General features: G+C 42.2%; 1 protein-coding gene across 1 annotated transcript; it reads left to right on the top strand.

Annotated features, from left to right (window-relative positions):
* The first annotated feature begins 4,043 nt into the window (after positions 1–4,043).
* On the top strand, positions 4,044–13,673 carry LOC138214147 (uncharacterized). The gene is made up of 16 exons (XM_069175517.1): positions 4,044–4,303; positions 5,428–5,508; positions 6,140–6,269; positions 6,407–6,522; positions 7,303–7,529; positions 7,688–7,809; positions 7,958–8,091; positions 8,300–8,535; positions 8,703–8,788; positions 8,885–9,000; positions 10,019–10,248; positions 10,515–10,615; positions 10,699–10,814; positions 11,059–11,294; positions 11,408–11,511; positions 11,627–13,673. The coding sequence occupies exons 1-16, from the start codon at positions 4,102–4,104 to the stop codon at positions 12,441–12,443; spliced, it is 3,054 nt and encodes a 1,017-aa protein (XP_069031618.1). The 5' UTR covers positions 4,044–4,101; the 3' UTR covers positions 12,444–13,673.
* Positions 13,674–15,340: the final 1,667 nt, after the last annotated feature.

The following is a 15,340-nucleotide window of genomic DNA, read 5'->3' as shown; positions in this document are numbered from 1 at the left end:
CTGCGATTAAAGATGTTAAAAACAACAAAATGACAGATGTTAATATAAATATGAACCACATTGTGTTTCATAATGAAACACATTAAATAAAAAGTACAGATATAAAAAGCAAAATACGAATGTTGTTTTAATGAATTAAATATGTGCCGTTATTTCGTTGCAGAGACTGCAGGTCACATGACGTCCACTAGAGGGCAGTATGACGTCATCTTCCAGGTGCACACACACATCGATGACAACTCCTCGGGTTTCTGACCGGATGCATTTTGACATAATTCAACAGCAGAAAACAGATTTGTAGCTTTTATTGGGTTTATGTGCTGGAAGGTGAAGCGACACCAGAAACATCGGACACGCGGACGCAGCCCCCCCCCCCTCCCCCCCCACCCTGCGGGAGGCATCAGTTAACACTGATGCTGTTAGAAGGGCGACATATTGGCTGGAAGGGACGAACACACACGTCAGAGGACGTTACGTCAACTCAAACCAAACCTCACATCGCTTTTGTTTTCATTACATTTTTATTTTTATTTTTGTTTTTATTTAAGCATCATCATCATCATCTACAGAAAACCAGTGGACGGAGATGAGTTATCTTCCTAACGTGTCAAACCTCTCTATGTTTGAATCTGGACTTTGTTTTGCGAACTCTCAAACAGCTGGTGGCGTTTGAAACTGGTTTGCAGGAATAATTTGCAAAATACGTTTTTCTGGTCCTTGTAAGACCTTTTTGTACCGTAATCACATCCATTAGGTAACACCGCCCCTGGCCTGGCTCCGCCCACCCATCACAGATTCACTCTTTACTCTGAGTCTTCACCCTAAAATCTAATAACATTGCAGGAACTTCCAAAATGGATCAAGTTCCCAAAACGTGCTAAATAATATTGAAAGCACTCACTGGAGCAGCAGTTGTGGTGTGAGTGTGCGAAGTGTTGTTTCGCCCCCTGCTGGTCAGATAGAGGTACGGCTGCTGCTGAGCTGAACACCAGCTGAACACCTGCGGGTCACCTGAAACGAAACAAACTGCTGGTCAACAGGTTTTTCTGAACTCAGGTGATGTTGGTTTATTATATTATTATTTATTATTTTATTTACCGCAGGACGGTCCGGCAGCGCTCTCATTCAGACCGCTCATCACCTGAAACAACATGATCGTAATAACTATTCACTCATTTTTATAGCATTAATAATCATGTAGTTTAAACACAATGTAATGATAATAAAGTATTTATAATTCATAAAAGAGTTCATAATAAAAGAAAGCTTCGAGAGCAGAAAACACCTGATGACTAAAACAACAGTCAGAAAATTATAATAACAAAATAAAATAAGAACAAAATAAAATAAGAACAAAATACAACAGAAATGGATCAGTTTTAAACTAACAATACAAAAATTTGTGATTTACACTTCGCACAATAATATATATTAAATTCACAATGATATGAATATATAAATTGACTTATCAATAAGATATAAATGTCAGTCAAATTTTATTCATTGCTTAAATATGTAAAATGAAACGATTAAAAGGAATTTGACCATATTTAATATCAAAAACACTTGTTTTTATCCTGTAGAAAGGTGACTTTTTATATTCACAAAATAAAAACAACTTTATTTGAAATGCACTTCTGTTAGCATGTTAATAAAATACATGAGATGTTGATAAAATTATACTTACTATGATTACATAAATGAGAGAAAATATGACATGAAATAACATACGTGGTGATAAAATGTGATGATTTAAAAAATATATTTAAATACCTCCTTTAAAGTGTAAAAATGCTGATAAATATTCACCCTTCTGCTGTTCGTCCGTCCCGAGAAAGAAGAGAAGAAATAAATTAAAACTGAGCTGCAGTTTGTCAATAAAAGTTCAACGTTGTCATTTATTAGTTTACTGATTACAAATATTTAAAGTCGGTTCAGTGAAGAGTTTCAGTTTCCTGTTGGATCGTCAGACTGAACGACTGCTGGATGAACTTCAGTCAGTGGTGTTTAAACACACACACACACACACACACACACACACACACACACACACACACACACACATACACACACACACACACACACACACACACACACACACACACACACACACACACACACACACACACACACACACACGTCAGTCATTTTCTTGCCTCAGGTTCTTCTCATATCTTGTGATCAGCGACTAAAATCCTCCCACAGATTAATTAAACTTATTTTAAATGACATTAATTGATGTGAAGTTGTTTTTTTGTCTTTTTGACACATTTCAGCAAATATTACACAAAAGTTTTTAACATTGCAACCAAACAGATCGGATTCACATTGAAAACTTTTTGTGACGTCTTTACGAGATCATTTGTACTTAATTAATGTTTGCATAAACGTTATAACAACCATATATACCACTTGACTAAACCAGTAAACTGTACATAAAGTATATTTACATATATATATTTATTATATATATATATATATATATATACATAATATCAACGCACAAAGTTAAAGTCAGCAAAAATAAATATTAGCATTCATTGGCTACTGTTATTATTAACAGTTATTATTATCAAGGTTGATGGAGAGAAAACAGAAAAATATTTTCTTAAAATGTGAAACTTTTCCTTTAAAACAGGAAAAAGGTCCAATTAATGTTCATTTAAACTGTTTCTCTGTGATCCACATAACAAACACTGGGACCTCTCCATCTCCGTTTCCTCCCTTTTGTTTTTGCACTCTGACCTTTGACCCCCATCCCCCCAGGTTTGGGGGCGGGGTCAGGGGTGAGCATCCCTCTGGATTCGCCAGCACGACTGTCACAACGTGTTTTCCTGCAAAGTCTCTGACTGAATCACAGTGAAAATATTTGGACTCACTGGTGTTTTATAACGAGATAAAAACACGTCGTCACGCCAACTTCACAATCTACATTTAGATTTATGAGTATTTAACATATGTTTCATCACATTATCCAGTCCAGTACTTTCTCTTTTTGATGTGTTGTTAAACCCTGACTGCCTGAGGCTGCTCAGGCTTTTTTTTCTGTTTTTATTTTGTTAAATATTCTTTTAGTATATTTAATTTAGTTAGATTCATTTTAATTTATTTTTTTGTCAACCCCTCCCTTCACCTGTTTAATTTAATTTAATTTAATTTAATTTAATTTAATTTAATTTAATTTAATTTAATTTAATTTAATGTTTTTCATTTGTCATTATTATATATTTTCATGTATTTATTTAGGAACTGAAACCTCCCTTTACTTTGATCATCTTCACTTTCATTTATCATTTTATCTATTAATTTTAGCAAACTATTCTTCCACTGTTTATTCTTTTAGTGAACTAATCTTATACAATTCTTCACCTCTCTGCTCTTTGTGAATAAAAGATATCAGATCACTGCGAGTAGAAAAAAAAAATCGAGAATAACGATAAATTGTTGAGAATAAAATGAAAACGTCAAGAACAAAGTCGAAATGTTGAGAATAAAGTGGAACTTTCAGTATCAGTGACATGCATTCAACACGCCTTCATTGTCAACATTAGAATTTGATTAACGACATTTTGACTTTATTACATATTTATTAAATTGCAAACATAAAAAAGTATTCCTTCTATTTTTTCCTTTAATATGACCTTAATACTTATCGTACTTTACTTTTTTCCCCAGACGTAACACTTTCATTTCCATATTCTTAAATCATGTCCTTTTTTTTTAATTAAGCAATTTTGTCTTATTAATTGTGCAACATCAAGATCTTTCCATAAGCAGAGGAACATCCTGGTAAACCAACCAGTCATAACGCCATCTACTGGACTGGAGTGCTTAAAACTGGGTAGGCGGGTAAGAAGCGGATAAATTGTCTTTATTATGCTCTGCTCTTTTAAATATATCATGAAAACTCTCACTACTTCACACGAGGCTCCACCGAACACATTCCACATGAAGGTTTGGTCCTTTAACGCAGCTGGAGGTACCTTCGACTGGAGTTCGTGTTTCCAGCCGGACAACATTCGTGCCTGCACGAGCGCACGGGAGGGGGCGGGGTCAACATCTCGCCCCACGTTGGTTCTGAGAAGGTTCTGCGGTGGAACCATGGAACCGGACATGTCGAGAACCGACCTAGTGAAAGGAATCATCACCGAGAAGCTGACCGCCGCCGCCCGGGACATCCTGACGGTGGTGGAGAGCATCATAGCCGGCTACGAGGAGGAGGCGTCGGGCTTCAGGCAGGAGATCGAGCGGCAGAGCAGGCTGGTGGAGCTCCTGCAGGAGGACATCAAAGAGGAGGCAGCAGGTGGGCGACACGGCGACGAACCCCGTTCACAAACCTCTTAGTTTAACGGGTCAACCCGCAGACACCCGGTACACCGACATAACGGCTCCGGGTGGAGCAAAGGCTGGAGGAGTTCATATCTGAAGGGAGGTCAAGTCCGGAAGGTCGTTTACAGACATGAACTGCTGTTCTGATCGGATCTCCAGAATCACAACAGACTCATGTGAACATCAGGAGGAGGAAGGTTCAGTTTACTGAAGAAGAAGAAGAAGAAGAAGAAGGTTCAGTTTACTGAAGAAGAAGAAGAAGAAGAAGAAGAAGAAGGTTCAGTTTACTGAAGAAGAAGAAGAAGAAGAAGAAGAAGAAGGTTCAGTTTACTGAAGAAGAAGAAGAAGAAGGTTCAGTTTACTGAAGAAGAAGAAGAAGAAAGTTCAGTTTACTGAAGAAGAAGAAGAAGGTTCAGTTTACTGAAGAAGAAGAAGAAGAAGAAGGTTCAGTTTACTGAAGAAGAAGAAGAAGAAGAAGGTTCAGTTTACTGAAGAAGAAGAAGAAGAAGGTTCAGTTTACTGAAGAAGAAGAAGAAGAAGAAGGTTCAGTTTACTGAAGAAGAAGAAGAAGAAGAAGAAGAAGAAGGTTCAGTTTACTGAAGAAGAAGAAGAAGGTTCAGTTTACTGAAGAAGTGAAACAGCTGTCTGACAGTGAGCATCTTTAACCGATCACTTGTTTCATTGTTGATAAGAGCAGACCGGAACATCTGGGAACTTTCACTTTCAGAAACGTTCCCGCCCCCTTTTAGACGAAAACACAATTAGTTTATAAATGATCACAAAACACCACGTCAAGTACATGTATGTCCACTCTGTCTGCGGTACGTCATTATTTAAACCGGTTATTTTAAAGCAGCAGTTTGGAGGAAAGTCTCAACTTCCTCAGATTCTCCTCTGATGTCAATGCTTGTCTTTTCCCCCCAGTAGGGGGCGTGGTGGTGGTGACAGGCTGATGGCGTCACGTTCATGAGCGATTTAACGTTTCTGACACTAAAGTTTGGGTCCAGATGAACTGACGACATTCTGGAAGCTCTTCTTTGATTTATTTGACCCAGAAAATCACAACTCAAGCCTGTTTTTGTTGAATCTGTGATCCAGATGACCAGCAGCTGTTTCCTCTCGGGGAGGCCGGAGGACGTGAACTACCCGGAAAGGAACAACCGCAACAATATGCACCAAGTATGACCTGGAATCCCGTTTTAGAACTAATTCTAGTCCTTCTTCAGGCAGCTTTATCTTTATTAAGAGATGTTCTGTTCTTCATTTTATCTACATGGATGGAAAATATCTGAGAAACAAGGGAAACATTTTAGAAATTTATCAACTGACAAAAATCTGTAGTCCTGATTAATCTGGGGATAATTTATCAGGATTAATCTGGGAATCATTCGGTCAATAAAACATCAGAAAATAAGGATAATTATTGTGTGAATGAGAGCAAGATGTATTCAGGTTTGTGTATTAAATGTAGATCATAGAACACCCGGTGTACCACAGGGATCAACACCAGATCAACATTATTGTTTTGTATTTATATCAATGGTAACAGTTGTTTTCTTCAGATTTTGTTTTCTAATCATACCAACAGGACTTTATCACCTCCACGGCTGCAACTAACAGTTGTTTATATTGTTATTAATAATTTGTAGGACTAGCGTCAGTATCATCCAAAGAATATGTGAAAACTACTGAAAAGTCTATTATCCTTTTAAAAAAAAGAAATAAACTGTTATCACCTGTTACCATCTCCACATTCAGCATCACCATGTTGTGATCTAAAAATAGCAACTGAAGTGTAATTTGTGTGCAGTTGTGGAGGACAGCTGGAGTCTGGGAACCCACCGCTGTCCTCATGGGACGGTGGAGGACCAGCGACCGCAGAAAAGATCCACTCTGGATCAGCAACACGTCACTGAGACGAGTTATGAAACAGAAGAAAGGTTACAGGACACACACACACACACACACACACACACACACACACACACACACACACACACACACACACACACACACAGTATATTGTGCACCCAAAGAATAATTCTGTCTAACTCAGCTGCTGATCTCCATATTTTAGGTCGTTGCCTCCCACAGTTCAGTGTGACGGGAGGAACGTGGACGAACAGCAGAACCCGGTAGAGCTCAGGATCCGTGTCCTGGACGAGTGTGTGAAGAAAGTACATTCAGGCAACAGTAAGTCTGAAGCCAAAGTGGAGTGAAATTTGTTGGCAAAACAAAACACAAAAAGTTGCTTCTTATGTGTAACAAATATCTCCATGTTTGTGGGGGAAAATAAGCTTTTCATTGGAATCTCGACGTTTGTAGTCTTTAAATTGTACTTAATTTTGAACTCTGATACGTGAACAAAAAAATTGTTAACATGACCGCTTCCAGCCGAGTGTTCCTGAGCCCATGCAGTGATTTCCACCAAAGCAGTGCCGCCTGAGGGCCCGAAGATCACAGACAACGTCAGATTTGAGGTTAAACTCGTCCACAGAGACCCTTGAAATGCTTCAGAAGTTTTTGGGAAATCTTCCACACGCCCGCTCAAAGCGTGTTGAAAACTCATGTTGGAGAAACCTGTTGCCATGGCGACACAGTTCAGGTGGGTTTCAAAAGACGCAGCAACAGACAGGAAACTGAAACAAAGTGACAAAGAGGGAAGAAGAAGAGCACAGACATACAGGGAGGGAAGGACAACGAGGGACAGATGAAACTAGAAGACAGGAAGTGAAACGAGACATACAATCCAACAGGAAGCACCAAACCCAGACTGACCTGAAGACTACGAAGCAGAAAAGAAGTCGGAACCAGAACAGAAGCTCAGAAGGTCCCAGTGGAACTGTTGACAGTCTGACTCTGAGGGACGGATTCACGGTGACACAAAGAAAACCCAGCTGGTGTCTCCTGACCTGATGATCCTTCTTCGGTCTTGGACGGTGACGTTCTGATGGACATTTGTCTATGTTTCAGGTTTTAAGAAGTACCCGGTTCGAGAGCTGCGATGTCCTCGTGGGCTGAAGGAGGCCGACTTCCTGGACCTGCTGAGGTCCACCTTCCCTCTGCTCACTCCTGGCAAATCCTTTGACTTCTTCACATTTGACCGGACCAAGAGGCTGCTGCCTCTGGATGTAGCATCTCTGACTCCAGAGGAAATCTCCGGGGCCGCTGGGAAAACGGTCGTCCTCATCCGACCGAAGGTAAGACGTCCCGTTCACAAAGCTGCTGGTTGCTGTTTTATTTGGAAAGCTTTGTTCAGATAGTTGTTGGTATTTTGATGGAAAACATTTCTAAGAGTTTGCTTGGAGAATCTCTTAACTGTTGATCTCATTTGTATTTCCGCCATTTTCCCCCCAAGAACTCATCAAAGCTGCTGAAAGAGTTTGAGGTCAAGTCCGCCAACGAAGACTTCGATCAATCGCAGACGGACAGTGCTGCTGATTGGTCATTAACCAGCGATCCAACGGGGAAACTCTCCAGGTACTTCAAGTAAATGAGATACAGGACGGTTAAAAACAAGGCGGTTATTAGAAACGAGTTGGAGCTGATGCCAACAGCCCACCAGACTTTAAAGGTTAAAGCATGTTATTATTACGGTATCAACCGCCCTCTGACGTCCGTCTCTCAGCTTCTTATTGTCGCCCGGAGTTTGTTCCACGGTGAGGAAGGACGGCAAATCTCGAAACATGGCAACGAAGAACCACATCCAGCTGAAGCTCCGCGTCCTGGAGGACTCTGACACTCAGGTGCTTTCGAAAAAAGGTGCATACTCGACATTTTTTAATTGTTGTTTTGTGTCTCTTTGGGACAGTTATGTCTCGTAGATCTCGTGAATTCATGAATTATATTTTGAGGATTTTATAGAATATGCAGCAGGAAGTTCTGACACAAATTTATTGTACCTGTCAATAAATAATTACTCTTCTCTCCTCGAGACCCGACCAACTCAAACGTTTTCTTTGTGTTTCAGTGTTTGACAAGTGCCCCCTTTATCAGCTGCGATGTCCTCGCGGGCTGCAGCAGGCCGACTTCCTGGACCTGCTGAGGACCTCCTTCCCTCAGCTGGCTCGTCACCAACCTTTTGACGTCTTCACGTCGGACAGGACGAAGAGACTGTTGCCTCTGAACCTGGAGTCTCTGACGCCGGAGGAGCTCTGCAGCGCCGTCACCTCCGCCGGGCACGCTGCCGTCTACTTCCGCCTGAAGGTAGTGTGTCTGATCAGATGTTTGGAAGTTCATCCTCGACTCCACCTCAGCTTCTCTGCAGATCCACCTCTCTTTCTACCAAACATCGGGCGGCAAATCATCATTTGAATAAAGATGGTTTCCCTGTTTTTGGTGGAAACGTCACTAAAGGAACATTTTTCTCTCAGCGTCCGGAGGAAGTCCAGACCAGAGAGGGAGAGCCTGCTGCTGAAGGTCCTCCGTCCACCCTGGATCCCCCCACACTGAACACCAGGTGAGTCCACAACAAGAGTCAGCTGCTTGTTGATGTAAACAATGTAAACTCCAATGTCATGCCCTAATCTCTGTCTTTAATGTTACGGTGTCCCAGCGACCCGGCTCAGAGGACGGAGCACGAACGATCTCCGATCAGTAAATCGGACATCCCGGTACATCTCAAGATCCGCATCCTGCAGGACTCTCGAATTAAGGCCATCGGACCCACCGGTAAATTTAAAGCTGTTGACTCTGTTCAATAAATGTGTTGATGAAGTTATACTATTTTAAAAAAGGTGAATATTTAAATGTAATATCCTTGTTTGGAGGTTTGGACACGTAGCAACAACCAGGGCCGGTAGTTGTAGTTGTGACTGTGGTCCTTTTCTGTTGTTTTGGGTTCCCTTGCTCTCATTTTATTTCTTAGTAGTTGTTTTCTGTCTCTTTAATTGACTGGATATAAAAGTGTTCATAAGGCCGATGTAAATGTGTCTTCAGCTGCAATACCAGCGAGTGCCACTAGAGGTCGGCTCCAAAAAGCCTCCGGCTCCATAGACTCCCATTCAACTTCTGTCATCAAATCCAAAGTGAATAAAATGTGTCCATCAGTTATCTCGGTGTTGTTAGCTAAAGTCACTCCTTCTTATTAGTTTTCTGGAGGTCCATCTGAAAATAATCCCTCATTCATTAGAAAAGAAGATTCAAGAAGACCTGTTTTTGGGGGCGTGTCTGTTTGATTGACAGGCCTGTGGTGCAGTCAGGTTACAGCTATCGGTGGGCGGGACGTAGTATCGTCAGGTTTCCGATCAGATCGGTCAGATCCACCGCTGGCTCCTCCTCCAGCTCGTCCAAATATGGTCACTTCCTGCTCCAAACCGCTCCGAACTGGCAAAGATGGTGACGGACAGAATCTGAACTGGAGGATTCATAACGTTCATGAACCAACGATGACATCACTGATGGATGATGACATCACTGATGGTTGATGACATCACTGATGGTTGATACTTGATCTCTTTGTAGTTTTATTTCTCTTCAAGGTCATTTTGTGTCTCTTTGTTGTCAGTATTTGTCTTTTCTCGTGACATTTTGTTCGTGAGGCTCAGTTGGGGATCGAGAGTCGACTGTCGAACATCAGCACTGTTAGGACGGTTTGAACTAGATGAAATTATTCATACAGATTTACTGGCTGTAGTTCTGGTAACATTGATGGATTGATTGGATGAGTTTCTTTGTTTTTTGGTCCCAGTGTTACAGAAGTGCCCGGCTTATGAGCTGCAGTGTCCCGGTGGCCTGCTGGAGGCCGACTTCATGGACCTGCTGAGGTCTGCCTTTCCTCAGCTCGCTGATAATAAACCTTTTACCATTTTAACTGGTAGAAGTAAACTGAAGCCTCTGAACGTGGACTGTATCACCCCGGAGGAGATCCGTCGGAGCAGCAGGTCCGTTGGGAATCCGCTCATCTACATCCGACTGGAGGTACAGCAACACGTTGTCTTTAGCTTCTACATCACTTAAACCTCAGGGACGAGATCTGGTCTCTACGGGACGAGATCTGGTCTCTACGGGACGAGATCTGGTCTCTACGGGACGAGATCTGGTCTCTACGGGACGAGATCTGGTCTCTACGGGACGAGATCTGGTCTTTACGGGACTCTTTCCTCCAAACATCAGCAGACAAATGTCCTTTTGAGTCATCGTCAATTTGGTGGGAACTTTATCTATGAAACAAACTCGTGTTTCAGTGTCCAGTTGAAATCCAGACCACAGAGGACGTGTCGGCTGCTGAAGGTCGTCCACCTGAAGGTCGTCCGCCCACCCCGGATCCCCCCACCCCGGACACCAGGTGAGTCTAAGACACCTTCCCTGTTGATGTAAACAATCTAAAGTCGTATGTGATCCCTAATCCTTCGTGTTATTGTGTCCCAGCGAGCAGGCTGACAGGTGGAAGACGAGCAGACTTCAGCAGATTGAATCTCAGGCCCACGTCGACCTCAGGATCTGTTTCCTGATGGACTCCCGCATCAATGCCATCTCACCTTTGGGTAAATTTAAAGCCATTAACTCTGTTCAAATGTTCAATCAATCAGTGTGGATATGATTGAAGTCAAAGCAACATATTCAAACTCAAAGCCTGTGACACCAGAAGGTGAACCACTGTAGCTTATGAGCTAATGGCTAACATGCCAGTAAGCCAAGTACATGCTAGCTGTGCTCACGATGACTCTGCAAGCTTCTCTGGATGGTCTGAAGTGGTCTGACTGACTGGAGGACCTTCTTTGTTGTCAGTGTTTCAGAAGAGCTCGGTTCATGAGCTGCGATGTCCTCGTGGCCTGCAGGAGGCCGACTTCCTGGACCTGCTGGCGTCCACCTTCCCCCAGCTGGTGCCCAACAGACCTTTTGACATCCTCATAACCAACAAAACCAGGATGCTGCTTCCTCTGACAGTGAAGTCGCTGACACCAGAGGAGATCCACGTAGCCATCAAGTCCTCTGGGAACTCGGCCCTCTACATCCGACCGAAGGTCTGATCCTCGTAGAACCGCTTCGGCAGGTCTTTGTGCACGACTCCAGTTCGAAGTCTTGTTCGGTAAACGTCTGTAACGACACCCTGTGATTTGGTACAAATCTCTTCAAGGTCCAAGAGATCGCCGGAGCGAAAAAGCTTTCCCTCCGGGAGAAAGACGTCGACGCTGCTGGAGATTTTCTGCCCTTCTCCGATCAAACCCGGCTGGACTCCAGGTACGTGTGAAACGTTTATTCCGACCGTTGAACAGTTCGTGGAATCGAATCGAATCAAATACGGATTTGACACATCAGCACACGTGTCAATATTTGATCTGATTTCTCCACATAGTTTCCGCTGCGGTCCCGTCGGAGGAGGAGACGGTGGAGCGAGCGACGTGTCCGACGGCTCGGCGTCACTGGACGTACAAACAGAAGCAGCTGACGACGGTGCAGCTTCAGAGTCGGTCGTTCTGCCGTCCGAACGGTGTCGGACTGTTTCTGCAGGCCGCGACGGGACGGACGGAGGCGAGGACACGAAACCGAACCGAGGTGACGACCGACCCGAGAACGCAACGGGGACGCGACCGTCTGGTGTCAGAACCGACCGGGTCCGGCGGTCTTCGTACGCGGCGGCGGTGAACGGTTACGTCCGGCTGTGCTGTCAGGTCTGCCGAACGTCTCGCGGGTCGCACAGCATGTTGATCAAACACGCCTGGCGACACGTGGACGAGCAACGGAGCGTCTGCGGCGTCTGTGGACAGCAGACGGCGTCCACACACGAGCTCAGGCAGCATCTTCAGAATCATAAGAAAACGCTGCGCTGCAACACCTGCGGGAAGTCTTTCGTCAGCGTCAACGGCTTCAAGGGACACGTCGGTCGACACGAAGCCGAGTTCACGGAGAAGTCGCCGCCGAAGAGTCGCAAGCGCGACCGTGCGACCGATAAGATGCGCAAAAGTGACAGGTGGCGGCACGTTTGTAGTAAATGCAACAAAAGCTTCTCGAACAGTTCAAACCTGGTGATTCACATGAGGGTCCACACGGGGGAGAAACCTCACCAGTGTCATGACTGTGGGATGTTCTTCAGTCAGAGGACACATCTGGACAAACACCTGTTGACGCATCAGGCGAAGAAAACACCATTTACCAATGAACCAGCTTTGTAGAGGATAGAAAGGAGGGAACACCACATCATCATGGCAGCACTGCTTTAAAAACAGCCATGTTTCTGATGTGGAAATCACTGCATGGGCTCAGGAACACGCTACTGTTAGCGGGTGTTTTGAAGATTTTCTGTTTCCCCAAAATCTGCTGTTTGTCTGCTCCAGTTTCAGGTTTCCATGGTGACATCACTGATGTTCAGGTACCAGCGGTCACGTTAACGTGAGGAACTCAGTGATGATGATGATGAAGAGACGACTCTGAATACTTCCTGATGGAGGTTGTTGCTTCCTGCTGCTCCGTGTGCAGCACCGTGCTGCGTTCAGGAACACTCTCTGAATCGTTGGATCGACCCTCGAAAAATGACCTCCCAAAAATATGACATCTAGTTCAATACCAAACACGCATACGTCTTATTTTCTTTACAAAGAAAACGAGAGACAGGCTTTTAATTTGAAATGAAAGCTTTTAATTTGAAAGAAAGGCTTTTAATTGGACAACTTTATGACGCTGTGTTCAGCTGACCAACGATGTAACTTCAGCTCCTAAAAAACATCAGAAGACTTTCTGCAGTAAATTTTACATGATAGATTTTTAAAAAGTCATTAGAGCTCCCCAGAAATGACATACGATGTTTCTTGGTGACAAGCGGGTCGACTAAACTTCAGCCTGTTATCAGATAAAGGTCAAAGTTAACGGGTCGTGTTGACGAGGATTTAAATGCATTTTAAAAATGGTTCCGTTTCACAGAGGAAACAACGCGTAGTTTCGAACAGCAGCTTGGTTTTTACTTACTGTACGTGATGTAGAGATATTTTTATTTTCCAGATAACAACATTCAATAATAAAAGAAAAACTTAATGCCAAAAAAAAAGAAAAGAAAAAGAGATCTGGTTTACGTGAATACATCAGCAACCCAAAAAAATGCTTTTATGAAAATAGAAAAATGTTCAGCAGGTTGAGTATAACTCAACAATCTGAAGCTGATTATTTTATTTAAGATTTCTGTTCAACTTTTATTTTTTTTACATGTAACTTTTATGTTGCAGTTAATATTGCTGTAAGTTTAATGTTGTTGTTTTTACCTTCTTATTGATGAGTGTTTTATTGAATGCAGAACTTTTATTTGCTGTTTCAAAACATGGAGATTTAATTTGAATGTTGTTTAGACTTATGTTGACTTTGTTTACCGGTGATGTTGATAATTTAAATAAATTTGTTATTTTTCCACTTCACTTCTGTGTTTATGCAATTATTGTTTACAATTTTACACATTTCTTTGACAAATATTTAAGTCTGGCCGACATTATAAAGATTGTAGGAAATTAAAACATATTTATGCTACTTGTATTCATTCATTTTCACATTTCATGATAAGTGCTGCATACTTTTTTAATGTCTTTAAGTTTTTGTTAAATGTTTAACCACACTAATGTTTAAATATAAAATTATAATAATTCTGAATGCTTTAAAAGGTTTTTGTATGTCTTAGTTTAGTTTGTTTTGGTCCTACTCATACTTGTTACACCTTACGTAGGATTATGGTTAGTGGCACCTTGTTTTTACATCCAAAAGCTTTGCATTAATATTTTTTTTATGTTGTATTATTATCTGTTATGATCCTTTAAATGTTAAATGTTTTGTAACTTTGGTTAGATGCTGAATATTAGGTTTTAAAAATGTTTTAAACAAATAACATTAACAGAAATGTAAAGAAACTTTTAAGTTTTGTGTTTTACTAATACTTGTCATATTTTTTGCAGTAATACACTTTAAATAGGTAATATGATACTTAATGATATTAAGTAATACTTTCTTAAAGGTTTTTGTTTTATTTATTCATTGTTTATTTTCTAATGAATGTTATTGTGATTTTAAGTGTTTTGAAAGAGTTTAAAAACACGAGCTGCTCCTTATTTCTAAAACATGCTAACACTGTTTATAAGGAACATTTAAAAGTAAGGGAAATACAAACGATTCTTTGTTTCTCCACGAACGCCATTTGTGGCTGCACCAAAACCCGGAACAACATCTTCCGCGCGACGTGTGGCCAGTGTGCGACAACAGACACTTGAGTAAACAAAAACAAACAAACAAACCATGTTTTACCGGATGAGGAGCGGCGCCGAGCCGCTCGAGAGTCTCGGTCACATGTCGAAACCCGCCATCCGGAGAAACTGAGCGCCGCCGCCCGGAGATCGTAGCGGTGGTGGAGAGGACTGGAGCCGGCTACGGGGAGGAGGCGTCGGGCTTCAGGCTGGAGATCGACCGGCAGAAGAGCCAGCTGGAGCTCCTGCAGCCCCGGGTCGACCTGGAGCAGAGAGGTCGGTCAGAGGAGCTCCGAGGCGGGAAGATTCAACTCAGGACTTAGTTTATAAACTCTGATTTAACGTTTATTTCCTCTTAAAAACACATGAACACATGAACACATGAAAAGAACACATGAACGGAACACATGAACACATGAACTGAACACATGAAATGAACACGAACACATGAACAGAACACATGAACTGAACACATGAACGGAACACATGAACGGAACACATGAACACATGAACGGAACACATGAACACATGAACGGAACACATGAACACATGAACGGAACACATGAACTTAACACATGAACACATGAACGGAACACATGAACACATGAACGGAACACATGAGCGGAACACATGAACAGAACACATGAACACATGAACGGAACACATGAACGGAACACATGAACTTAACACATGAACACATGAACGGAACACATGAACAGAACACGAACACATGAACAGAACACGAACTGAACACATGAACTGAACACATGAACGGAACACATGAACTGAACACATGAACGGAACACATGAACTGAACACGAGCGGAACACATGAACAGAACACATGAACGGAAC

The sequence above is a fragment of the Embiotoca jacksoni genome, unplaced genomic scaffold, assembly GCF_022577435.1.
Source record: "Embiotoca jacksoni isolate LCO1_2020_lvr unplaced genomic scaffold, fEmbJac1.0.p SCAF_68, whole genome shotgun sequence".
In the NCBI taxonomy this organism is placed as follows: domain Eukaryota; kingdom Metazoa; phylum Chordata; class Actinopteri; family Embiotocidae; genus Embiotoca; species Embiotoca jacksoni.
The sequence above is the reverse complement of the archived record's forward strand: the minus strand, read 5'-3'. Positions and strand labels throughout refer to the sequence as shown.

Coding starts and splice junctions, on each gene's coding strand:
- LOC138214147 (XM_069175517.1), top strand. CDS start 4,102: ATGGAACCGGACATGTCGAGAACCGACCTAGTGAAAGGAATCATCACC. Junction 6,270..6,406: donor AGTTATGAAACAGAAGAAAG/GTTACAGGACAC, acceptor TCCATATTTTAG/GTCGTTGCCTCCCACAGTTC. Junction 6,523..7,302: donor GAAAGTACATTCAGGCAACA/GTAAGTCTGAAG, acceptor TCTATGTTTCAG/GTTTTAAGAAGTACCCGGTT.